At 48.1% G+C, this 26,725-nt stretch overlaps 1 protein-coding gene across 2 annotated transcripts; it reads left to right on the forward strand.

Annotated features, from left to right (window-relative positions):
* The first annotated feature begins 3,673 nt into the window (after positions 1-3,673).
* Positions 3,674-26,403, forward strand: PUSL1 (pseudouridine synthase like 1). 2 transcript variants are annotated; one of them, XM_058855258.1, is made up of 9 exons: positions 3,674-3,815; positions 5,360-5,417; positions 10,724-10,911; positions 16,202-16,351; positions 18,516-18,689; positions 21,875-21,929; positions 24,734-24,896; positions 25,456-25,609; positions 25,826-26,403. In XM_058855258.1, exons 1-9 carry the CDS (start codon positions 3,757-3,759, stop codon positions 25,935-25,937), a joined length of 1,113 nt encoding a protein of 370 aa, XP_058711241.1. In that variant the 5' UTR covers positions 3,674-3,756; the 3' UTR covers positions 25,938-26,403. The 2 variants fall into 2 exon arrangements, with proteins under 2 accessions (XP_058711241.1, XP_058711242.1); XM_058855259.1 differs by lacking the exon at positions 25,456-25,609 and having other exon boundaries at positions 25,826-26,390.
* Positions 26,404-26,725: the final 322 nt, after the last annotated feature.

Genomic DNA, 26,725 nt, shown 5'->3' on the forward strand with positions numbered 1-26,725 from the left:
AAAGCGCAGCACCCAGAGCCTTGGCTGGGCACCCCCAGGGATGGGCACCCCAGCATCTCCCTGGCAGCCGTTCCAAAGCCTGAGCACCCCAGTTTTTCCAATATCTGATCAGAATCTCCTCAACTTCCTCTCATCCTCTCCCTGCGGGCACGGCAGGACAGCAGGCCCCACCTGAGCACCCGCTTCTGCCAGGGAGTTGTGAAGTGCTGAGGTCCCCCTGAGCCTCCTCTTCTCACACCTGACCAAACCCAGCTCCCTCAGCTGTTCCTCCAAAGCCACTTTTAGCCCTTTGAGAGCCTTCTTGGCCTTCCCTGGACATGCTCCAGCCCCTCAATGTCCTTTTTAAAGTGAAACCATCAACTCCAACCTGTGAGGCAGCTCCACCTCATCACCCAGACCTGGCACTGAGGGCCACATCCAGTCTTTTCCTAAAAACCTGCAGGGATGGGGACTCCACCAGCTCCCTGGGCAGCCCATTCCAATATCCAATCTCCTTTCTAGGAAGAAAATTTTGCCTGTTCCTTGTATTTGGGTGAGGATGGGTGCTCAGAAGACACTCGAGACAGGTGTGACACCAGCTCAGGTGGATTGTGACAGCCTCAGGGGCAGCTGCTCATGTCAGAAGAATTTTTTACCATGAGTGTGTTAATGTCAAAGATTGCCCAGAGATGTTTGGCTGGAAATATTCCTATCCTTGGAAACATTCAAGGTCAGGATGAGCAAACTGGCCTGGTGGAAGATGACCCCGCTTGTGGCAGAGGGTTGGAATAGCTGAATTTAAACTTTCCAATCCAAACCATTCTGTGATTTCCAGGCAGGATTTCCAGGCAGGGTTGTCACCAGGCTGTGTGTGCACTGCAGGAAGAACAATCCCAACCCAACAGTGCAATTCCATAACCAGCAGCAGCAGGATTGGCATCAATCCTGTCCCTCCTTAATCTAGTTTTTAATTTTCCATAGCCAGTGGATTTTCTGCTGGCAGCAGCCACGGGATAAATCTGCAGGAATCAGCCAGGGAAGGAGCACATCTGGGTTTGTGGGTCCGACTGAACTGAACTCCATTGCCACAGGACAGGCAACAAAATATGGTGTGGCTAAATGAGGTTAATTAGTCCCGATCTTCCACCCACCGAACACCACAGACACAACAGCAGCAACCACATCGTTCACTGATGGTTTTAGATGAACTTTCTATGAACTGAGAGAAAGGCCTCAAGTGGAAATCCCATGTTTTAAGAAAATTCTACATATAAATTAAATTTGTGAGTGGAACAACAGGCCCAGGGGTGTCTGAATCCATGACAAATGTCACAAGGAGGCCTCACTCAGCCATGGACAGGAGCAGTGATGAAATGAGGTGAAATGAGATGTTTAATGCCATTTTTGTACACAAATTACAGCAAAATTTCACCTCTAGACCAGGCTCTTGTACCCACACCTTGATTTGTCAGCCACAGCCAAGAGTGAGAGCAAAAATCTGAGTTATTTAACACAATTATCAGATGCTGGAGTGTTCTGAGGTGTTCAGGGAAGGAATCAGCCCTGGCCCAGGAGAAGGGGTGAGGTGACCTCTTGTGGCCTCTGTTTTGTGTGAGGTCAAACCAACCCGAGGCTCCTTTTCTATGGTGGTTCCAGTGATGCCTTTTGAGGCTACCTAAAAACAGAGGCCAGACAAGATTAAGAGAATAAAAAGCAGTTCTATTTATTGAAGGGCCTTCAGGTGCATTTAGGGCAGACAAAACCACCCAAAATGGACCACAGCTCATGGGTTTTTATCCTTTTATAAGTTGGGTCCATTTGCAGATTGGGGGTTAATCCTCCAATTCCAGCTTCAGGTAATGAAGGAATTTACCCCAGGTTTGCTGCCCCCAACTCACTTTTGTTTCCATCTCTCAGGCCTGGGGCAGTGAGGTGTCCTTGATTCCCAGGCCCGGAGAGGAATTGTTGTGTCTGCCCAAAATGGGAATGCAGCAGCTCACACTGTGTGTGGAGTGTAGAGTTCTGCACTGAAGAGCTGCAGGGTTACAAATCCATGGAAAACAGAAAAGCTGAAATCCCAAGGCTTCATCAGCAGGGATGGAAGCGAGTGGCTGCTCCTGCCTGCCCAAGGCCAGGGATTAGAAATCCAAAATCTCCAAAGCTGAGATTCATCACTTTCATTCTAACAGAGTCTGGCTGCCATTGTGTGGCCTGAAAGCTGCCTGGATTTTGCCATTCTAAACAGATCTCAGACTTGCATGAGGGGAATTTTTCTCTCAGGGATTTTTCTCTCCCTGTTTTACCAATGAGTTTGTGCTGGTTTGAGGTTCTTGCCCATCCAGATACTGCAGTTCAGTAGAAAGAGTTTTAAATACAGATCACAGGCATTGAGAACATCTGCAGCCTTTGTGTTTTACCATTACTTGGTTTATTTTTGTCCCTGGAGCTGTTATTTCCTCTCAGCTGTTATTTACACATCTTTCCAGGCTGAACTAGATGGATTGGGATTGCCTGGAACACCAGTGCTGGCAGGATTTGGGTTGGAAGGAGCTTTAAAAATCATTCCGTTCCCACCCCCTGCCACAGACAGGCCCTTCCACCATCCCAGGGTGCTCCAACCTGGCCCTAGACACTTCCAGGGATCCAGGGGCAGCCACAGCTTCTCTGGGAAATCCATGCCAAGGCCTCCCTAATCTTCCAGCCAGAAATTCCTTCCCAATATCCCATCCAGCCCTGACCTCTGGCAGTGGGAAGCCATTCCCTGTGTCCTGTCCCTCTGTCCCTTGTCCCCAGTCCCTCTCCAGCTCTCCTGGAGCCCCTTCAGGCCCTGCAAGGTGTTCTGAGAGCTCTCTGGAGCTTCTCTTCTCCAGGTTTTTAACATTCCCAGCCTGATCCAGCCCTTGGAGCATCTCCATGGCTCCCTCTGGACTTGCTCCAGCAGCTCCACATCCTCCTTGTGCTGGAGGCCCCAGTCTGGACACAGATAGCCATCCCCATAAACCAATTTTTGTCCATGGGAGCTGCATTCCTGTCCTAATCTTTGCATTTTTGGCCATTCTCATCTGACTGAGGGGACAACTGGCACCTAACTGATGCTCTGGGAAGGGCCTGAAGGATCAATTCCCATTAGAAACTGCGGAAATGCCAGCAGTGAGTGATCAGTTATCGATAACAATCAGTTATCAGGCCTGAGGAAGGCAGGGAAAGCAGTGAGCCACCCCCCAAAAGTAACACAGCCTCTTGTGGTCCCTGCTTTATGTGTTTTCTTAGCTCAAATCAAGACATTATTATTGTTATTGTTATTATTTTCTTTCATCCGTCTGAGTTGCAGGCAGCACAGCTGGAGAGCTGAGGAGCATCCAAAGTGAATCACAGGGTTCCAGAGGGGTTTGATGTTTGCTCAACATCCCATCTCCCAGCAGCACATCCCATCCCGGTTCCTCCCATCCCATCCCGGTGCCCATCCCATCCCATCCCATCCCATCCCGGTTCCCATCCCGGTTCCCCCCATCCCATCCCGGTTCCCATCCCGGTTCCCCCCATCCCATCCCGGTTCCCCCCATCCCATCCCGGTTCCCATCCCGGTTCCCCCCATCCCATCCCGGTTCCCATCCCGGTTCCCGGTGCCGCTCGCTCCGCGCTCCCCCCGTGCCGCGGGCGGCGGAAGCGGCGGTGCCGGGCGGGGGAAGGGGCGGTGCTGCCCGGCCGGTGCTGCCCGGCCCGCTCCGTGCCCGGCCCGCTCCGTGCCCGCCTGTGTCCCGGGCCCTGTCCCCAGCCATGGTCTGTGCCCCTGCCCGGTACCTGGTGTTCTTTCAGTACTTTGGCACCAGGTACAGGTACGTGCCCCGCTGTCCCCGAGCCGCGAGCGGAGCAGCGCTGGGGGGATGGGAGAGAGCAGGGCTTGGGGATAGAGCTTGGAAAGGGCAGAGCTGGGAATGGCAGAATCTGGAGAGAGCAGGGCTTGGGGATAGAGCTTGGAGAGGGCAGAGCTGGGAATGGCAGAATCTGGAGAGAGCAGGGCTTGGGGATAGAGCTTGGAGAGGGCAGAGCTGGGAATGGCAGAATTTGGAGAGAGCAGTTTGGGAGAGCAGAGTTTGGGGAGGAATGGATGAGAACACTGTTTTGGGGAGAGCAGAACTGGGGAGAGCAGAGTTTGGGGACAGAGTTTGGAGAGGGCAGAATTTGGAATGGCAGAATTTGGAGAGGGCAGAGTTTGGGATAGCAGAATTAGGGAGGGCAGAGTTTGGGATAGCAGAATTAGGGAGAGCAGAGTTTGGGCAGGGCAGAGTTTGGAAAGGAATGGATGAGAACAGTGTTTGGGGAGGGATGGGTGAGAACAGTGCTTGGGGAGAGCAGAATTTGGGATGACAGAGTTTGGGGAGGGCAGAGTTTGATGAGGGATGGATGAGAATAATGTCGGGTGAGAGATGAATCCCTTGCTGAGCAGGTGAGAGCAGGCAGCAAGCTGGACCTTGCTGGGCACAGGAGTGTGAAGGAAGGGATGGTTCGGGCAGGACAGGCATAAAATCAGCGAGGAAAAAAGGCAGGAACGGGCAGAGAAGAAGGGAGATCTCTCTCAGGCTGGGGACAGGAGGGCAGAGCGCGGTGTTGGCTGTGGGGAAGGTGGTTTGTAGTGCCCCAGAGATGCAGGGAAGCGATCCCTGGGCTGTGCTTTCTGCAGGATGCCCAAGGCTGCATTTCCCCAGCCCTTGCCAACATCCCACGTGCAGATTTGTGCCCGTTCCCATTTCCAGGTGTGTGGGAGAACTTGGGCAGCCCCGGCTGATGGAACTGTGCCCATCTTGAGGATGTCACAGCACAACCCCAGCCTGTGCCAAACCCCACAGTTCATGCACTGGGTCACTGTGGGGTCTGACCTAAATCCCTCTGAGTAGTTTGGATTTAGCCCCAGGATGTTTCTCAGCCCTTCAACAGCTTGTGTGGACAGCCGTGATGTCTGTGGCAGAGCAGGAAGCTCATCACAAACAGTCTTTGTGGCCTTTTAGTCAGTTTATGACATTCCCATGTCCTGTCCTGCAACTGGCAATCAACTCCTGGCCCTGAAATAGTTTTCTCCCAAATAAATTTAATTTATCTGCCTTATTCTCCTGTCAACCTCTTTCTCAAGGGCCAGTCCAGAGAGGAACATTTGAAGATTTATTTAATTTCCAACATCCCTTCTTGAAAATAACCACTTTTAATTTTAATAATTTTAATTTTAATAAGTTGTATAACCAGTAACTTTTCCTGCCCATTCCTCAGTGTTTGGACCCTGCAAGTTCTGTGGGAAGATCCAGGAAGTCCTGGATTTGTTGGTGGGTTCTGTCAAGTCTCTGAATGTTGACACACATCAATAAATCATGTTTGTTTTGCTCTGCAGTGGGGTTATGGAGACCAGGAGTGATCAGGCCCTGGTTGGAGTCCAGAATTATTTGGAGGTAGGTCCTTGCTAGTCCTGTTGTCATGGAAATGAAGCTTTCAGGGCCACATTGTTCAGCTCCAGAAATTACCAGGGGTAAATACTGAGACAGACACTCAATAAAACTGGCAGAGTGCTAAACACTGTCAAGTTCAAAACAAAATACTTAAAGTGATGCCATTACACAGATTCTGCCCTTAAAAAGTTGTGAACCCTTCAATGAGATTATATTGAGCCAGAACTGACTCTGAGAGCCCCTGCTGGGGTGCTGGCCCACCTGAGCTTTGTTAGGAGCTGTGGCTTTGCCTCCTCTTGTCCTTAAAACTGCCTCAGTTCTGCTTCGTGTCCACTTCCTTGATGGATTCAGCAGCTGGATGCTGTCTGCTCCCAGGAGAGGAGTCTGCCCCTGACAGAGGTTTTCAGAACAAAGCACAGCAGGATGTCCATTGTTCTGTGCTGCTTCCATTGTTTTTGGAGTTCTATTATGCCAGGGGAAAAAAAAAAAAGTTATGATCCTGTTATCCCTGCACTGCTCCCAGGAATTCCCTTGGACCTGGGAATGGTTTGAGGACGCCAGGTGCTATTTGGGCTGGCAGTGAGTGTGAACAGGAGTGTAAAAAACCCATTTTTTAGGAGTAAAAAATAGAAAATGGGTCATAATCCAATTGTGAATTAAAACTGTGAATTAATTACAGGCTGCTGTTGAGCTGCTGAGTCTGCTGCAGGGCAGGAATCAAAAGTAAACTGAATTACTTCTCTTGTCTTGGAAGCATCGTGGAGTTCAAAATGAAGCTTGTGCCTGTTGGGAAGATAAGAGGTTGTTGAGCTGATTTCTGCAGGTCAGAGCACACCTGGGCATTAATTTTGTCACTGAGCTCCCATTTGTGGTCAGTCTGTCTGACCCAAAACACCAACTGCAGCACTTTGGGATGCTCTGCTGTGCACTGGCTGCAGCCCTGGTGGTGTGAAGGACAGAGCTGTCCAGGGGCAGCCTCAGTGTCCCACCCCAGTGACACGGCCAGCACATCCCCACGGGGCTGAGAATTAATTCTGGCTGCAAACACTCCAAAGGAAAGTACAAGGAATTACAGCTGGAATCAGAGTTCTCAGAGTGTATTCATGTGGCTTCTTGCCCAAGACTGTGGCAGAGAAAGTGTCTAAATACTGTGCAGAGTCTGAAAGAAGAACCCAAAAGGGTTTTCTACCCCATTTATCTCATCCTCTGAGCCATGCAGGGCCCCAGGCTCTGGACTTGGGGTGAGCCCAGCAGTTGTTCTGCATTATCCCAGTGATGTCTGAGCAGGCAGATGGGTAGAGTGGGTGATGAGAGGAGGAAAGAAGAGGAGAAAAAGACAAACATGAGCTTATTTGGTGTTGCCTTTTCCCAGTATCAGCACTTTGCAGGCCAGCTCGGTGCTTTCATGTGGTGGTATTGAGGCTGGGCACTGCTGTGTCTATTGGAACCACGTGGGGAGCCTTAAAGCAGCTTTAATAGAAAACTTCTGGGGCCTGCAGGAATTTCTCTTCCTTCCTCCTTTTCTCTGCAGCCTCAAACTTCACTGCTTTCCCCAAAGCCAGGAAGGCAACAGAAGGGAAGGGCAAAATTAAAGCTGTAATGAGATCCTTATTATGTTCTGAGGATGTTCAGCCATTTGTTTGCAGTTCTAGGCAAGCAAATAACCTGGGAGGTGCAGACTTGGTGTTTCAGCATCTGTCTCGTGGAAATGGGAATGGGCTGCTTGGTTTTGTGCTGAGGGAGAATTTCTGAACAGCTCTGTTTGTCACCCTGTGTCACTGCAAAGCTTTTTTAGCTTTTTAGTCCTCGGTGCTGCTCTGTGAGACAGCCCTGGGACTGTCCAGAGGAAATGGAGCCTTGTTTTAGTCCAGAGATACTTAGAGGAGCTTTTCATCTCTCTTTGACGGGGGTGAGCTTTGCTGGCAACACTTTATTTCTCGGAGACAAGTCTTGGAGCACTGGGAATCCCAACTTGGGCCCAAAGCAAGTCCCAGGCCTTGCTTCCCCTGATGGGGAGGTTGGAGCTCTGTGATTTGGATCCCTCCAGTTCTTTGTGGAAACTTTTAACATCCAGGGCTTCAGGCTCTGTCTCAATTCTTAGAAAAGGAAGGTAAAGGAAGATCTCACCTTTTGCTGTTACTTGTGGTGAAAAAACACCTGCTTGGGATCTACAGAGTTCCCTTCCCTCTCAGGCCAGCCTGGAACCATCTTCCATTTCCCAATTTGCTGGGAAATGTTGCCCAAACTCATCTTCCCCTCACAAAACCCTGTTTTGGCCAGCAGCCTTGAGCTAAGGGCAGATATTGTTCCTCATGAAAGGAAAAGGGAGCAGGAGAAGAGAGAAAGGAGAAACACCAGCTCCTTACTATGCAAGGCAGCTCTGGTACGACCTCCTTCCCCACAGCCTTTAAAAAAAGAGCAAGAAATTCGAACAAAGAGAACTGTCATCTTCAGCCTCTGTTTTGATAATAATTCCAGTGATGTCAAAGATTGCTGTGGAAACCTTCTCTTCTAACAAAATCCACATTCTCAGCATATCCTTCCTGGCATTCACTTCCATTATCTATCCAACTGAAAATGAGCTGGATTTTTAATTAGTTTCAGCTGACATAGCACCCAGTGAGTCAGGGAGGCTGTGATGACTTGCAACCAGAAGCTTGCATGTTATTAATTATTATAACACTGTAATTAATAAATTGTGCAGCTCCCTGGCAGGGCACTGCAGCCCCTGTGCCTGAAGCTGTTCCAAAGGATGAAACCATGACCGATGCAGCTTCTGGGGAAGAGAAATTTATTTTTCCAAAACATTCTCAATGCCTGTATAGGTTGATGGAAAATTTATTATTATTTTTTATTCAGACTTCAGGAGGAGAAGTGGATGAACTTTTGCTCCCCTGCCATGGGTGATGTTCATCAGTGGGCCTGTTCTTCCTCCTGCCCCTCCAGCACGAGAGGAAAACTAAGCTGGGAGCAATAAAAGCAATCTGGAATGTGGATCCATATCATTCTGGCAGCCAGCAGTGGAAATTCCAGCGTAATTCAAGCTATGGAAGTGCTCAGTGAACGAAGCCTGTTAGCAGGACAGAGCAGCTAAACACAATTAATGCTTTCCCCCCATCCCTGGCATGCCTGAGGGATAAACTTGCACTCTGGGATGCTGCTGGCTGCTCCAGGAATGTGGCTGTGTGGAAAAAAATCAGGATGAATGCAGATGGGTGAGATGTGAGCAGGTGCCAAAGCCAAGATTTCAGTGTTTATAGCACCTGCTAAAGAAAAAAAAAAATTATGTTTCCTGTGGCTTAAAGGAGGGAGCAGAGAGCTGTGAACTCTTAGCACATGCAGGACAGCCCCAGCTCCTTTATTCCTTTCTCTTCTTCATTTCTTTTTAGCTGGGTGAAATGCTGAACTCCTGCTTCAGTTTCCCCCTGGGAACCAGATGATCCCAAACAGGATGGGGATCTGGATTTACAGCACTGAAGACTTTGGAGATCCTCAGATGAAAGCCCTGCCTGTTTTAAGGGCTTGTTTTTGCTGCAAGGGCTGAAAAAACTGGTCCCTATCCAAGCAATTCCTGCATGTAAATAATGCACCTTTTTTGAAATTCAGGGTGGGAGATATTAAGAGATTAAAGTACACAGGAATGAGAGGAGGAAACCTTCAGTGCTCAAAGGACTTTGGATATTCAGATAGGAGATATTTGCAAAGGTGAAGGGGTTATTTCTTAGCTGCCTGCAAAGAGAAGTTCAGCACTTCAGAAACTCTCAGGAGATTATATCCCATCCAAAAGAAGTGAAATATTAAAATTCAAGCTGGAGGCAGCAGTTAGTAAAATATTATCGGGGTATTTTTGGGTGCCTGTTGTGCTGGAGGAAAAATCACAAAGTTTTGAGCTCCACAAAGTGAGATTTACTTGGTGGCATTGATGGTCACATTCCTCCTTTGGATGCTCAGAAAGGTGGGAAAAATCTGATGGAGAATGGCAGCTGTGAAAATCCCATTTGTGGAAAGAAAATCCCCAGTCCTGCACCTTTGTGGATTTGCTGGCTGAGCTGAACAGGGGAAATAACCAGATTTACTTGAGACTCTGCTCCTCTTTTCCTCTCCACTCTGGTTTCCAGTGGAGAAATGCAGTGTTCTGATGATCCAGCTTGGTTCCTGATTATCCACATGGAGTTGGGATGCACTGAGGGATCCAAAGCAGTGCTGCACCCAAGCCTGGAGCCAAAAAAAAGAGGATGTTTTCTATGTTCTGTCCCGCTGTCTCACTCAACTCTTGTTTCCACTGGCTGCTTTTTGTCTTCTGAGGAAAGAGGGGGAGAAAAGGGTGGAGAGAGGGAAGGAGGAGCCTGCAAAACCTAAACATCTCTGGAGAAACTTTGCTCTTAAAAATCAGCTCCTGCTCTCAGACAAATTGCTGAGGCACAAGCCAAAGCCTGCTGCAGGAAACGATTTCATTCCTCTCTGCTTGAGGGTGATAAATAAAGGTTTTTTCACTGTTAATTGTAACCACATGTGAACTCCAAATGGAAGGATTAGGAAGGGAAAAATCAGTTTGGTTCTATTTCCCAGGCCTCTCCCTGCAGCTTGGTTACATCTTTCTCTTCCTCCCTGTGCATTTTCATGGAACATTTCAGAGAGCCCAGAACCCTGATGGCTCCAAAAGGAGTCTGGAAGGTATTTGTGAGTCAGCAATTCAAACTTTATTTACTCTTGTACCAAATTAAAATGCAATAAAAACTGCTGGGTTCAGTGCTCGGGAGTGGGGATGGGAAGGAGAAGGAAATTTTGAGTCATTCCTCTGGTTTTCTGCCTTCTTTTGTGGTTTTTCACCCTTTCAGATGTTTCACTTATTCCCTATAGTAATTTTCACTGGATTTTCTGTCTGAGGGCCTGAGGTTTGGGTTGAAATGAGCTGAAATGGGTGATCCTCTGTGTATTTTCCCCCTCACCCAATGACACAAAGCAGAGGGTAAAGAGATGAATATTTTTTCACTTGGTTTTGTGCACTTAAGGAAGCTCATGTGACACAAAGCAGAGGATAGTGAGATGAGTAGTTAGTTTTGACTTTATTTTGTGCACCTAGGGAAGCTCTCATGGCATTTTGGATGCTCTGTGTGAGTTGATTTCAGGGCAGAAGCTGAGAAACCACTGATTTTAGGAGAAATTCCCTCAAATGGCCTCTTCTCCATCACTTCTTTTCAACCCACAGTAACTCCAAACTCCTCTGGGAGCAACACAGAGGTGTGGTTGGCCAGGAGGAGAATGTTTTTGCTGAGTTGTTGCTGAGTTTCCCCTTCTGTTGGTTCCAGGAGGCAGCACAGAAGCTGAGGCCCAGCGCTCCCATCAAGTTCCACATCTCCAGCCGGACGGACACCGGCGTCCACGCGCTGGCCAACGCTGCCCACCTGGACATCCAGAGGGCTCCAGGCAAGGCAGCCTTCACTGGCAAGCAGCTTGTCCAGGGGCTCAACTACCACCTCAGGCCTGAGCCCATCCGGTGAGTTGGTGGAGAGGCAAAAATCCTTTCTTTTGGCTTTTTTGGGGGAAGGAGAAGATGCAGAAGTGATGTCTTCATGCACAAGATGTATTTTCCCCTAAAAAAGAGGAGTTGTGGCAGTTTGGTGTCACCACGCAAAGGCTGGATCCTCAGAGTTGCCATGAATGTGTCAGCTCTCAGTTATTGCTCCTTGGAGAATTTATTTATGCATCAAACCCAGGAAATGATCATGAAATCAGCAGTTTCTGCCTCAGTTACAGAAATAATTACCACACCTCATGAAAGTTTCAAAAGATGGGCAGAATTTCACATTCTTTGCTTTTCTTCCCAAGCTCTCTGTCAGCTGTCACTTTGTGTGTCTTTCCCCACAGGTTCATTTTTATGGTTCAAGTGTAGATGGAGTGAAAAAATTGGAACTTTGGGGCTAAAAGCCAAATCTGGGCTGTTGTGAGAACAGCAGCATGACTGAGAAGTCCACTCCCTGCTTTATTTCCTTATCTCTCCTTTGTGAAACAAGGCCTGGCCTAAAGGCTGACAGAGCCAGGCCTGGGATTTGGAGCCTGACATCAGCCTTGCATCTCCTCTTGGCTTTGGCAGTGGGGATTCCACTTCTCCAGAGCTTGAGGAACCTCAAATCCAGTTCTGAACAGGCAGGGGCTCCAGCAATTTGGGGTCTGAGGAAGGAAGGGGTGGATGGAGGTGTTGCTCTCTGCCAGGAATGAGGAATTCTCTGCCCAGCTGGCTCCAGACCTTCTCCTGACCCTGTAGGAATCCGGGATGGGCTGCAGGGATCAGCCCTTCCTGGGTGATGCAAGCAGCAGGATCAGCTGCTGGGCTGATCACGTCCAGTGGCTCCAGGGGACAAATTCCCAGTGGCCAGGAGTGTGGTGAGGCACTGCTGGCCTGGAATTTGTTGGTGTGGGAGGGATGCTGTGACTGGGATCCCATGCAGGAATTGCACTCCTGGCCTCGGGATGGGCTTTCCCCGTGTTTTCCTGCAGCATTTCTGCAGTGGTGCTTTGCATTTATTGAAATGCGGTTTTGTCTGGGGGATCTGCAGTGCAGCAGCTGCATTCCCTTAGCTCCAGGCAAGCCAGCAGAGGCTGGAGGGGAAGAGGAAGGGAAATCCCTGGAATGTCAGCTCAGGAAGGCGCTGGGAGAGCCTCACATCTGCAGGCACAAAGTTCCTGCCTGTCGGTTGTCTTGTTTTACCTGCCCTCTTTCCCAGTGTTTGCAGTTCCTTTGGCAGTCCCCAGACGGTTCTGGGGACATCGTGAGGCCACCCTGGCTTTTCCCTTTGATCCTGACAATCTCCTGGCTGTCCATGTCAGCTCAGGTGCTGCTGCAGGACACATTTGCAGAGTTGGTTGGGTCTTAAAGCAAAGTGGGTAACTGTAAGAAAAGCCAGCTCTGACTTCCCTGCTTTTCCAACAGAGCCTAGGGACAGGGCAGGCCCTACATCCCAATCCTGAGGTGGGATATGAGCAGGGTAACAGAGGATTGACAGCTTGGCACTTCCAAATCCAGTTTCTCTTCAAGCAGCAGTTCAATTCCCCTGCAGTGAGAGGCCACAGAGCAAATTCCCTCTCTCAAGCTGTGAGTTCCTGTCTCTTGACAGATTTCATTTTCCCTGGAAAATGGACATGGGTGGAAAGACACTAAAGCAGCTGCTGTGGGGTGGGGCTGGAGGCAATTTTTTTTCCACAATTAAAAAAATAAAATCTTCAAATAGAATTTATGCAGGGTTTTTCGGGTTGTTCATTTTGCTCAGACTGAAAACCAGGTCAGGACCTGGAAGTCCAAACCCTTTTCTGGATGTTGTAGCAGTCACAGAGGACATGGAGTTGGGTCAGAGTTCTGGTTTCCTTCCTGAAAAACAGTTTAGGAGCTGATTTTACAGCCAGAGGGTTCCACTGAAGTGATCAGTTTGTTATGTCACCAGCCACTGAATCTCAGTCCTTCTTCCCTGAATTTAGGCCTGGAATTAAGTTGTACTTTCAAGTTTTAATGGAATAAGCTGTCCTAGAGAGCTAAAAGTGCTGATGGGTCATCAGAAGATCCACAATCACAGCCAGGTTTGGGATAGCAGCACTGACCAATCCAAGAACAGCCAGATTTGCTGCTGGAGGAAGCTCTGAGCCAGAGAGCATCTCCAGAACGAGCCAGGACTGGGATCTCAGTGGGGAAAGTTCTGTTTCTCTCTGAGGCCTTCCAGGTACCTTTGAGGGAGCGATATGATGAACGGAGCAGAGCTGTGTTCTATCAGCTTTTCCTTCTCCCCAAGGCTGAACCTTCCCAAAATTGCTTCATCTGCTTCCCATTAAGCAGAGGGTGACAGGCCTGAGCCTGCACGTCCTCAGCCCTCATCCCTCCCTCTGGAAAAATCCCTGTGCCAGGAGGAGGAATTCTCTGCTCATGCTGAAAACTCTGAACTTTGATGTGGTTGTGAGCAGGGGCTGAAGGAGAGAGGGATCTTTGTGAGAACACATTGTTGTGGATGGAGTTTGGAAGGGAAACAGAATTCCAGGCTGGCTGAGTAAAAACCCTCTTTATGGTCACTGCTCTGTCTCTTCAACTTAAAAACACATTTGAAAGGATCCCATCCCCCAAAAATGAGAGCATGTTTCAGAGTTGGAGTCATTTTAGGAGGACTCTGCTGTCCTTGCAGTGGGACTGGCAGTGTAGGAGTCTCACACCTCCTGTGGTTTTGTAACCACACAGTAAAAGTTGTCTGAGTGACAAGGCAGAGTTGGGATTCCTCCCACCTCCTGCAAATTGGCTTTTATGTGCTGTTGTCTGTGGAGAGAGCAGGATGATTTTTTGTCTCATACATTGCCATTTCTAGTTAAATGTCTTTGGGCTTTTTTTTCCCCTTTCGTCTCAAAATCTTTGCTCTGTTGGAAAGGTAAAAAATACCACAGTTCTTTATTTACCATTATTCACCCACTTTTAAAAATGGAATCTCAGCAAGGTCTCAAATGCAGCTGCTGGAGAAAAATCTGGAAAACCATTCCTGGCTAAAAGAAACAATTGCAACAGGAAAAGCTGCCTGCACTGAGGAATTATGTGAGCAGAAATAGGCTCCTCTGAAAGAATCTTTCTGAAAGGATGGTTATTTAATAAAAACCACACAAGTGTTAACAGAAGAAGCTCGAGACAGACTGTGTGCTTGTGGAGACATGCAGACAGAGGGAAATAAATGTAATAATTTTATCACTGTGTTTAGAGGAGGCTGGAGGTCCTGGCTTCAAACCCCACTGCAGGCCTGGAGGATGGAGTTTGCATTTCTCCTGGTGGTTTATAGCAGTGGAGCAATTCCTGGGCTTGTTTTTGCAAATCTTTGTGGCTCAGCTTTCATTTCTCCCGCTGTGGTTTGAGCCCGGGTAGGGCTGTGAGCCAGAGGCACTTGAGCTGGCAAAAATCCCCCGAGCACCAACCTTCTTTAAAGTAAATAAAGACATTTGTGGTCCCAAATCTGTCCTGGTTTTTTGACTGTCCTGGCTCCTTTCTCTTCACTAAATTCCAAAGGCAGGAAGGCAAAACAGCAGGAGAAAAACTCCCTTCTAAGGAGAGGTCTCTAAAGCAGCACCTGCAGGGGTTGTGGCTCTAGACAGGGACTCCCTGCTGGATTTTTTCTGCAGGATGGGGAGCAGCAGAACTTTGAGATAAGGCAGAGTCACATGAGAACACTCTGGGAGAGGTGCAGGAACTCAGGGAAGCTCCATTTCCTTCCTTGACAGGGAGAATTTTGTCTGACAGCCTCTGTGCTCTCCTTTCTGGATCCCAGGCTATGTGTGATGGTGGTTTTTGCTTTGGTGAAACAGGGAACTTTCTCCCTGCTGCTGTAGAAGAAAACAGGGAAGCTGAGCTGCCTGGGAAGCTCAGGATCAGGGAGATGAGTGGACATGTGCAGGGAATGGCTTTTGGGGCTGTCCCTGTAAAGCATAAATTTTGAAAAATTTAAGATACTAGAAAAGCTAAAGCCTTAATTAAAACTAATTTTTGTTAAATCTAAAAAAACTAATCCTTGTTAAATTTAATAGAGAGGCACTACTAGAATTAGGAGCTAATCACTAGCCAATAACTAATTGTTTTTTTAACCTTATGTTTGTTCAGCTGGGCTTGTAATTAGAAATGTAAAATCTTGTAAGGAACTTCAAGAACATAAGACAATTGCAAACCAGAAACCAGTAGGAAACATTAAACTAGGAACATGGCCAGGGATTCATTTGTCACTTTGGATTGAAAAGGTAGAAAGGTCAGAATGAGGAAGAGCCATATCCCTTCCTCCCTCCCATGACCCCTACTCATAAAAAGACCACCGACCCATTTCGAAGGACAAACTACACATGCTTGATTGCTTTTTTTCTAATTAGCATCAGAAGCAGAGAGTGGGTGGTAACTGGGTTATGAATATGTATTTGTATTCAATATCTCAGTAAATAAAAAGCCTGTATTCACCTGTACTCAGGGCCGTGTGAATGAAGGGGTGGCCCTGCCCATCAGCCCAGCACTGCCAATAAACACACACTCTGTAACCCCAATTGGTTAAAGAGTCTTTGTCCAGTATAGTTGGATACTGATACTCGATCATATCCGTATTTTGATAAATCACCTGTGGGATGAGAGGGCTCTGCTGGGCTCACTCACACCCCACCTCGCTGATGTTGGGGTTCACCTCGATTTTCCTGGCTGCACAAAGCCCTGGAGGTGCTGAGGGGAGGTGACAGGGAAGTGACCTCCTTTAAACCATCTCCATGTGCTGTAGGAGCTCCCTTGGGGTGTGAGCAGAGGGGGCTGCTCCTAGGAATTCTTCCCTCTCTGTTCAGGATCTGTGAAAGCAGGAGGGGAAATTGTCCCCAGGTGTTGCATCACCCTCAGGAGAGATGTTTCCTCAGGGACTGTGGTGACAGGACAAGGGGGAATGGCTTCAAACTTCCAAAGAGTGGCTTTAGATGGGATCCTGGGAAGGAATCCTTCCATGTGAGGATGGCAAGGCCCTGGGATGGAATTCCCAGAGAAGCTGTGGCTGCCCCTGGACCCCTGGAAGTGTCCAAAGCCAGCTTGGAGCACCCTGGGATGGTGGAAGGTCCCTGCTCATGGCAGGGGTGGAATGATGATCTTCAATGTCCCTTTAATGTCCTTTCACCCAAACATTCCACAGTTCTGTGATATCCCATCAATCCTACGTGTGGTTTCTCCCACTGCGCATTCCAGCTCCCATCCGTGCGGTGACGATGGAAAAGCTTTGGAATTTGTGTCCCTGTCACCTGTCCCCTCTGTCCCACAGCATCCTCAGTGCCCAGCGAGTGCCCAGTACCTTCCACGCCCGTTTCTGTGCCCTCTCCAGGACCTACCTGTACCGGCTGCTGCTGGGCTGTGCCCACTACTCCCAAATCCCAGTGTTCGAGCGGGATCTCTGCTGGGCTCCTGCAGGAGGGTGAGTCCATCTCCCTGGGGAGACACCTCAGCCAGGAAAATTAGGGATTCAGTGCTGTGGGGACGGGCTGGTGGGGGAAAAAAGGGGGGATCAGAGGGGATTTTCTGGCTCTGCACAAGTCCCTGACAGGAGGGGACAGCCCCAGGTTGGGCTCTGGGACAGGGAGCAGGGCCAGGATAAGAGGGAATGGTCTCAAGCTGTCCTAGCAGAGGTTTAAGCTGGACATCAGGAGGAATTTCCCCATGGAAGGGTTGTTGAACACGGGAATTGCTGTCCAGGGAGGTTTGGAGTGCCCATCCCTGGAGGTGTCCCAGGAATCCTCGGAGCTCTGAGCTGGGGACGAGGTGGGGATTGGTCACAGGCTGGACTCGGATCCTGGAGGGATTTTCCAGCCTCAGCAATCCTGAGATTCCACATCAGGCTGGGTTTTTGTGGGGATAATTCCCACTTGTAAGACCTCATTGCCCATTCCTATTGACAACATTTTGAGGAGGAAATTCCTGGAGTTCCATTCCCTGAGAGGTCCCAGCTCCAAGCTCTTTCTGTCTCACCTGTGCTGAGCACAGCTGGCTCTGCTGAAACCCTGAATCCAGCAGGGGTTTTGTGTCCCTGCCCATGGGAGGGATGAGCATTTTCCTTGAGTTTCCTTTCCTTCCTTCCTTTTGCCCATCCCCACGTGCTGCAGAAATGAAATCAGAATTTTAGGTGTGACACACCTAAAATGGGGGAGAAAAGCAGAATTCCTTTATCATTCATTTCCCCAAAATCTCCTCTGTAAAATCTCCTTTGCTATGCCCTGAGTGCTTTGTGTGCTTGAAAAAGGAGAGCCAATGGCTCTGAATACAAAAAACAAAGCAGGGTATCTGAATATTTACTTTTTTTTCTTACAGTAACCACCCAGACACAACAGCTGAAGCTTTTATCTGCAAGGAAAGCAGAACAAACCCAGTACCATTAAAAAAATCTGATTTTAGGGCTTGATGAACAGCCGGTGAGGAAAAAAAAAGAAAAAGCAAACCGACCCCAGAAATTAATTTATTGCCCTTTTAATTTATGCTGTACTGATATAAATATTTTCTAGGCATTATAAAAAGTTGTGGTCAGTCCATCACCACTATTGGGATAACAATTGTGGGTCATGGAAAAAAATCATCATTTCAGCTGCCTGAGGAGAGGAATGAAGATGACAAGGCCTTACTTTAAAGTGCTGACTTTCTTTTCTGTGGGCTGTGGAAGAGGGAGAAAAAATATGAGATGGCAGAAATTGAATAAACATGAAATGTCCACAGTGTGTCTTAATTTCAGGCTTTAGGAAGCAGCATTTGAGTCCAGACACCGCAAAATTCACATTAACCTCGTGCAGGTGTCTGAATTTCCAGCTAGGAGCCATCAGTGTGGAGGGATTAGGAGTCTGCAATTCAGGGTATTTTTCCTGAACAATCCAGTTTATTTTTCCTGTTAAAAAAAAAAAATATGGAATGATGCTGGGAAATCTCATCTTGTTTTTCTTCAGAAACATTTTGATTTCTGGTCAAACGTAAAAACCTTAAGCCAGGACTCAGATGTACCTGCTGAGGCTTCTCTTAGGAGAAGAAATTTGCAAAACTACACTAAAAATCAGCAAATACATCAGTAAACCTGGTTGAATTCCTTTGCTGAACTCTATTTTGAACAGAGCTAAATATTTCAAATTAAGAAATCTGAAGATTTGGCCGCAGTTTCGTCTCTCACTCATTCCATTCCTGCTTCTTCCTGATTCCACCTTTTTGGCTGCTGCAAATCTAAAGATTGGAAAACCACCACAAGCTTTGATATTTGGGGTTTTTTCTTACCTGGCAGCACCTTTTTGATGCACTGCAGAGCATTTTGCTTCTCTTGGCAGCCAGGAATTGGGGCGGAGTTGATGGAGCGGGGCTGTTCTGGGCAGCACAACAGGATAAAAGTTTGGGAAGAGCCTGGGGCTTTGAATTCCTGCAGAGCTCAGGTCATTTTGGCCTCTGGGTTTGTGGTTTGGGCCATTCTGAGCTGGAAAATGCATTTCAGCGTGGAATTTGTGTGCCGGGTTTGAGCCTGGTGTAATTCCTTGGGGTTTGAGCCTGGCTTAATTTACTGGGGTTTGAGCCCTTCCCAACCTCCTGATCCCACCTTCTCTGTTTGATTCCAGCCCACTGGACATCCCTGCCATGAGGGAAGCAGCAAAATTCCTGCTGGGAACCCACGACTTCAGCACCTTCCGCTCGCTCCACTCCGAGTCGGCGTTCCAGAGCCCCGTCAGGACCCTGCTCCAGCTGGAAATCCAGCCCTCTCCCGGATTCCTGTCCCACCACTACGAGCACAGGTGACAGCCCAGGTGCTCAGCTTGTTCCTAAAACGTTTTTTCCAGTGGGGTTTTTTTGGGAATTGATTTCCTGCTTGCCCCATGCTGAGGGTCCTGCTGAGTGACAGCTTGGACAGGACATTCCTCCTCCTTTTTGTTCCTTAATATCCTGGGAGAAAAAGATGAGCAGGAATGAGGGCAGGGAAGCTGCCCCAGCTGTTTGGGCATGGAAAAGCTGGATGGGATAAGCTGGAGTGTGGAATTTGGCAGGGAGCAGCTCCTGGGAGGTGTTTTTGCACTATTTACACTCATTCTGGTGCCTAAAATCCACCTCTGCCAAGGGATTGGGGTTTTTCCCCTCTCTGCCTAAAAGTTGGGAATAGAGGAAAAACCAGCCAGCCAAGGCCTGGGCCAGTGCTGCAGATCCCTCCCAGTTCAAACCAGTGACTCTCACTGCCTTCCCAGGGGATGCTGATGAAGGGAAATCAAATATGCCTCAATCGTTACATAAACAAAAAGAGAGTTGAGGATCAGGTTCTTTCAGAGCCAGGTCTTGCAAGTATTGAAATTAAGTGGCTGAATTAAGCAGAAACTGGAGTTTTTTTCCCAGAAAGATCATGGATATTTATCACCTGAAGACAATATTTGTGTTCTCTCTCTGTTGTGTCTCAGCTGGAAAACAAACCCATCTCAAACTGCATTTTTGTGCTTTCTAATTGGGGAAAACCCCCCTTTTTTGGGGTGGTTTTCCCAAGGATCCTCTATTAAATTTGGATATTTGTGAGCTGGAACATCAAGAGCCACGCTCCAAAACCTCAGACTTCAAAAGTGGTTTGCAAACACTGCTCCTTTCCTGTTTTGCCATTTTTCAGCTCAAAACTGGAAGGGATTTGGGGAAACACAGAGATCTCTTTGCCCTGAGTTCTCCCAGTCTTCCAGGTCCTCCCAGCTCCTTCCATCTTTTCTAATTCCTGCTTTTCCTGCTGGTGTTGTTGCCAAAACACAGAGGTAATTCAGGAAATTTGAGGAATTCCAGGTGGGAATGGGCAGTTGGAAAAGTTTCCCATTTCTTGGAGCTAAAAGCCGCCGTTCCCATGGGGAAAGGAGGATGCTCAGTGCCACAGGGGACCGGGAAATTCCGCATCCACAGGAATTTTTTGTCCTTCAGGAAGCGACAGAGCCCTGAGCTCCCCTGGAAATCACCTTGTGGACCTTCAAATCCAGCCCAGTTCGCTCATTTGAGATTTAAAAAGCTTTTTAATTCCTCAGTTTTAATGGAAAACAGGGAAATTGCCATTCTTTGCATAATTTGCAGCACAATCCCATCCCACATGAGGCCAGGAGCAGCTCAGAGAGAGGAAGCAACCCTAAAAAAATGGGAAAAAACCCCACCAAGCTCCTTCTTGCTGGGATATTTTTGGTTTTGGTGACGCATGAAGCCAGACCTGTGTTTTCTAGTGAGTCATTTTTATAATTTATTGATATAAATTCACTTTTAAGGAGTGTTTAGGCTGCAGGGGATGGCTCTGAGGAACATTAGAATGCTTTGGTAATAACCACAATCATAATTTAGGGGAAAAAATTGTAGGGTTTGGGGCTTTGTGTCACATTTAAATGTTGTGAGGGCTCTTTTATTCCTTTATTTTTTCAGGTTTTCTTTAAATTACAGTGTCCTGGTTCCTTTTAATCTGTAAAAATCTCCCTGTGAGAACATTTGCAGTGATGGGGCTGCAAATAAAACAGCAAATATTCCTCAAATACTTTGATTTTTTTCACTGCAGGAGGAGAATGAACTGTTCCTAAAGAGTTTTGGGGAAAGAGCTCATAAACAGAATTTCTAACTTTTTTTTTTTTCAGCCTCATTTCTGTCTCAAAGGAGGAATCACGGAAGGATAAACTGCATTTCTGTGTCACATAAAGCAGCTTTTCTTCCCAGTTCTCCCCTTCCTTTCTGAATTGACCGCTTGTCTGAGCATGGAAACCATTCCTCCCATCACTCCCAGTTGCTGAGCAACACTGGAAGGGGAGTGGAGTGTCCCAAAAATGCTTTGGAATGCTCAGGATGTGCCCACTCTGTCACCTGGCATCTTTTATTCGCTGCAAGGTGCTGGGTTCTGCTGCCAGCTGGAAAAAAACACAGGAATTTTTTCATCCGTGAGATTGACAGGAAAATCAACGTTTCCCATTTGAAAAAAAAAAGGGGGTTGTTCTCATTCAAAGCCTACAGGATTTGTTTCTGTAGGATTTTGACCTTTCTTGTGGAGCTTACTGGATTTTAATGCAACAGGGGCAGGAAAATCTGGGATAAAGGAGGTGGATGCAGTTTGGAGAGAGAGGGAATTTGGCCCTTTGGGGAAAGAATGTCTTCTAAGCCAAGCAGCAGATCTGAGTTGAGCCACGGCCTCAGTGTGAGGGGCATTTGATTGGATGGAAGTGATGGAAACTCCTCATTTCCAATTCTCCATCCCAAATTAATTTCCAATCTCCATCCCCAATTCTCCATTTCCAATTCTCTGTTTCCAATTCCATTTCTAATTCTCCATCCCCAATTCTCCATCCTCAGTTCATTTCCAATTCTCCATCTCCAATCTCCATCCCCAATTCCCCACCCCCAAATCTCCATCCCAAATCCTCCACCCCAAACTCTGCATTTCTCATTCCAGTTCTCCCTTTCCAGTTCCCCATCCCCAATTCACTTCCAATTCTCCATCCCAAATTCTCCTCCCCAAACTCCCCGATTCCAATTCCCCATCCCCAATCCCCAGTTCTCCATTTTCCCAGCTGGCTGCAGGAGCTGCCAACTTTCACACCAGGGATGTCCAAAATCAGGGGTTTACCCACAAATCTGGGGAAAAGCATCTTGGGGCTGCTCCCTCCACTGACTTTTCAGTGTCTCTCTTATTGTTCCCTTCATTAACTGGGGAGGGTGGAATTTTGGGATGCAGGCACTGCTCATTCCTGTGTGGACCTCTCTGATGTGTGACACTATTTGTCTGTGGGTTTTTAGATATTTAATAGGAATATCAGATTTTTTTTCCATTTTTAGGAAAGAATTGTGTCCCAGCAAAGGAGCTGTCAGGTGTCCCAGGTGCTGCTTCAGCTTAATTGGGGCACTGCAGGTTAATTACTCTCATTCACCTGTGACTTGTGTGTTAAAAACCACTTGAAATTTGACTTAAATGATTTTTTTTTTTGCTATTTTTTAGGGGACTGGAGTTCTGGGAGGTGAAGGTCAAGGGCAGAGCCTTCCTTTACCGACAGGTACTGTCTGGAGCTGCTGCAAGACCCAAATTTTAGTGCTGCCACTCTAAAAATTGATTATTTGAGCAATGTTCCAGTTGTGGGACACAGGGACCTGGAATCAGCAGCATGAGGATCTGGGCTCTTCATTCAATCCATTAAACCAAAAATTTCCTAAATTTGTGCCTAAAACCCTCACAAAATCATGTGAGAGGATGGGAAAATGGTGTTTGCCACATCTCTGCCCTTGCAGTGGTAAAACTTCTCTTTAATGTTCTTGCTCAGCTCAGTGGATTCAAGCTTAAGAAGAGCTGCCTGGAATTTCACTTCTTGCCTATTTTTTGGTGGGGAAAAAAAGGCTTTTTTTTTCTGCACAAACTGCAGGAATTCTCCCTCTGCCATGAAACTCCCCTGGATTCTCTTGTAAATAATTCCAAATTATTCCCCTGGGGGTTTGCTGTGCCCTCAGCTCTTCCCAAATTCAGGAATTATTCCCAGCTCTCCTGGCCCTGGAGCAGGGAAGAGGCAGGAGAAGGTTTATTTTTTGGAGGAGAGGGGGTGTTTTGTGGGAGCAGCAAGCAGCTATTTTTTAATTGTTTTGATGTTTTGACAACCCAAATTTGTGGGTTTTTATCCAGTGCCAAGCAAAGCTCTGAAGCTCTGGCAGGGGAGCAAGGAAAGGACAACAAATTTGAGGAGGGCTTGATGGGCAGGGATTTGGTGCCAAGGTGACAAGAAAATAGTGCTTTTAGTATTTTAAATTTTAATAGTAATAATAATAGTTCAATTATTTTAATAATTTTAATATTTTAATGTTAAATGTTAAAATATTAATATTGTTATAATTATTACTATCAAAATTTAACCATTTAGAGCTTTAAAAGGGGAAAAATGAGAAGGGAAATTCCAACTAGTGGCACTGCAGAGGGAGCAGGAATTGCTGATACTCACCTCAGGTGATGCTGGGGCAGGAATGGGGTTTGAGCACCTCAACCTTTTTCCCTTTTTCCCTCCATTCCACACCTGAACCCCTGATCTCACCTCAACCTGGGAGTTTTTCTTGGAGGAAAAGGTGAAATCACCCCAAAAGTTGAATGTGGGTATTTTTTTTAAATGTGGAGGCACCAAGCCTGTGGGTATTTGGGATGAGAGCCATAAATCTGCTTTTTTCTGGCCAATTCCATGTGTGGAGGCATCAAAGCCGAAGTGGTGGCATGCAATGACCTCTAGTGAGGGTGGATAAAATAACAAAGCAGGAGGATTTGAGCTGCTTGGAGAGAAGTTCTGGGCACTCCAAGATCCCAGAATTTCCCTCTGGATAAAAACACCTTGGAGTTTTGAACCTTTTTTAAGGGATAAGCACAGCCATGTTGCTCAGTGGGCTTTGGTTTATCCTTTTTTTAAAATTACTGAGTCACAGACTCAGCCCAGGGATTCATTCCAGCACTGCAGGAAGGATTTTGGAGAGTTTGGAAAGGTCATGAATGGAGGGAATGTTTGTTAAAGTCCAAATGAGGGATGGATGCGGGCACCACACAGGGAGAGGTGAGGGTGGAGAGTTGGGGGTGCAGAATTGGGGATGGGGAATTGGGGATGGGGAATTGGGGATGGAGAATTGGGGATGAGAATTGAAATGGAGGATTGGAGGTAGAGAATTTGGGACAGAGAATTTGGGATGAGAATTGGGGATGGAGAACTGAGGATGGAGAATTGGGGATGAGAATTGGAAATGAATTGAGGATAGAGATTTGGAGGTGGAGAATTTAAGATGGAGAGTTGTGGATGGAGGATCAGAGGTGGAGAATTGGGGATGGAGAATTCAGGATGGAAAATTGGAAATGGAGAGTTAGAAGTGGAGGATTAGGGACAAAGAACCACGTTTGGAGTGCAGGCGGCGTTGGCAGCCCCAAGTCTTGGCCCTCAGGGAGCAGCTCCCGAGGATCCAGGAGGGATTTTTTTAGCCAGGAGGGATTTTTTTTTTAGCCAGAAGGATTTTTTTTAGCCAGGAGGGATTTTTTGTTTAGCCAGGAGGATGCTGAGGAGAGCAAGGTGAGCACTGAGTGTGAGCTCTCTGCCCACCCAGCAGCTCCAGAATCTCTGTGCAGGGAGGGTGGGAGGGGAAGCTGCCACAGCAGAGGGAGGGCTGAGAAGCTCTGCAATCTCACATTGCTGCTGGGCTGCCCTTCCTGGGGGAATTTTTTTCCCCTTTTTGGCTTTTCTGAGAGAAAAGCCAAACAAAGCCAAGCTCCAGCACAGCCGCAGGTGAGATCAGCACTGCTGGTGCTTGAGGGGCCTGCAGGGAGCCCAGGAGCTGCCTCAGTGCTGCTGTTTCTGAAACGACCACCCTGAGCTCAGCTCCTCCCCACAGGCCAGGACAGCACTTGCTCCAGGGCACTTCGGTGCAGCTGGAGATGATTTAAAGACTTTTTAAATGTTTTTCGTTTTAGGGAGGGAATAATTAAAGGAAATTTGGTCATTTTGCTGTGTATTTTCCTTTCCCACCACCTTTGGTCATCTGAAGATGCCCCTGCACGTGGCAGGCAGGCTGAGGATGTCAGCACAGCCCTGCAGTCCCTGCTGGAAGGGGAAAACCAGCTTTTCTTGCAGATTTTGGGGTGGCTGGGGCTGCTGGGGTGGGACTAAGGGGTAAAACGCTCCCTGGAGGAGGTGTTTGATGCCAAAGGCACAGCAGGACTGTGGTGGCAGTCCAGGCTGTGCTTGACCCCACTTCACACCTGGGGTCAGGGCACTCTTGGCTGACTGAAAGCAGGATGTGCTGCCCGAGGGCAGCTCCCAGAGCGGCTGCTGTGCTTGTGCTTCCCCAGGTGCGGAGGATGGTCGGGGCTCTGGTGGCCGTGGGCCAGGGGAAGTTGGCCCCTCACCACATCCAGGAGCTGCTGGAGGCGAAGGATGCCCGGGCTTTCCCCTCTTACGCCATGGCCCCGGCCTCGGGGCTGTTCCTGAAATCCGTGGAGTACAGCCAGGCAGGTGCGTGAAGGCTTTTGTGGGAATCGGATCTGAGGGAGCGGCAGCACCCTGCAGAGAGCTGGGAGGGACCTTCAGAATCCTCTCCTAAAGATCACAGGAATTTGGGAGACTGTGGAGGTCTTTGCAGCAGCTGATGTGGAAAAATAGGGGATTTTTCTCTCTTCCTTGCAGTTTAATGAGAGAGAATTTCTGTTGTCAGTGACTTTGAATGATGCTTTAAATCCCTGTCCTGTCCCAGTCCGTGTCCAAAACCCAAATCTTCTGTGGCATCTGCAGCTCTAGTTCTGCTCCCTCACTTCTCCCTTGGAATTTAGGAGAGGATTGTGGAGGCTGGAGGGCAGAGCAGAACATCCTTTTGTTTAGATTAATATAAAAATTATCTTAATTTAGCAGCACCTGCTCCTGGTCCCAGGCCAGGTTGGACAGGGCTTGGAGCAGCCTGGGATAGTGGGAGGTGCCCATGGCCGGGGTGGAATGGGATGAGCTTTTTCCCTACCAAAATCTTTCCATTATGAACAATTGGAGCTTTTTTAGCCTAAAAAAGTGGACAAATTTGCAGAAATAGCAAATGGAAGCTGGACATCCCTGTCAGGGACAGCACAAGTTCAAACTGCAAGGACTGAGCTGCCTGTGATGGATCCAGAGCCCAGGAAATGTGGATACAAAGCACTTTTCACCACCCTCAGAGCTTCCCCAGCTCAGCAGACACCCAGGTGGGATGGAAGAAGCCATGAGGGAAAGGGAAGGAACAAAGAGGAGCAGGAATTCAGCTCTGAGCATAGTCTGCAAGGGCAGCTGCTAGTTTTGTCCCTCTCCTTCCAGTGGGGAGGGAGCTGGGGGGAAGTGAAGCACATCTCAAGTGCTGTCAGGTGCTTCCAAAGCCAGCTCTTCCTCTAAATCAATGTTTTCTTTCTCTTCTCCCCTCTCAGATCTGGCCATTCCGAGTGCCCCAGCAGAAGAGGAGCTCTGTGGGCTGAGCTGAAAGGACTCTTGTGGCTCTGGGGTGGGAACTGGCCAAGTGGCACAGCCTGGCCTCAATAAAAACCATTGACTGTGGCTGCAGGGGCTGCCTGCCCAGGGGCAAAAGGAGGAACCATTCTGTGCTGCTCTCTTCTGGTTTCTCTCTGAAGTTCTGCTGCCTGCCTCTGCAGGATGAAGGAGTGGGGCTGGGTGGTTTTGATATTTTGGGGTGTTTTTTCCTCCTGTGGGTTGTGTGGGAGGAAGGCAGGCTGAGAGCAGAGGAGAAAATGCAGCATTTCCTCTCCTCACCAGCCCTTTGTGAGCTGGCTTTGTTTGATGAGAAAAAGCCTTTGGGAGTGATCAGGTTTTTCCTCTCCCCATCTCCCAGTGGCTTTGACTTCATCCTTCAGCTCCTTGTGGGGTTGTCACTCTCCCAGGGCGTCAGCAGGGAGCAGAGAGCTCAAATTTGTCTTGATTTTATTTTAACCACTCAGCTCTGCCTGCTTGCCCAGGCAATAAAATAAACATTGGGTGACTTGTGGGGTTTTTCCTCAGGAATGACACCAGAATCTCAGTATGTTTTGGTTAGAAAATGAGAGTAAGAATGGCAGGAATACAGGAAAGGTGAAAACATCGAATTCCAAAGTGAAACCCTCTTGCAGTAGAAGCATTTGGGGTGTCTGTGACCTCCAGAACAATCTCCTGTTTGTGAGGGGGAAAATCGCAGAGACAGGGTTGCTCAGAGCTCCAGAAATTCCCAGTTTTTGTGCTGGAGGGAGCAGCAGCAATTCCTGACCCCTCTGAGGGCCCCCCTGGATCTGGGATGGGGATTGAGCGAGCGGCCCTGACCGAGGACACGCGGCCCAAAT

This window comes from Poecile atricapillus, chromosome 22 (assembly GCF_030490865.1).
Source record: "Poecile atricapillus isolate bPoeAtr1 chromosome 22, bPoeAtr1.hap1, whole genome shotgun sequence".
In the NCBI taxonomy this organism is placed as follows: Eukaryota; Metazoa; Chordata; class Aves; order Passeriformes; family Paridae; genus Poecile; species Poecile atricapillus.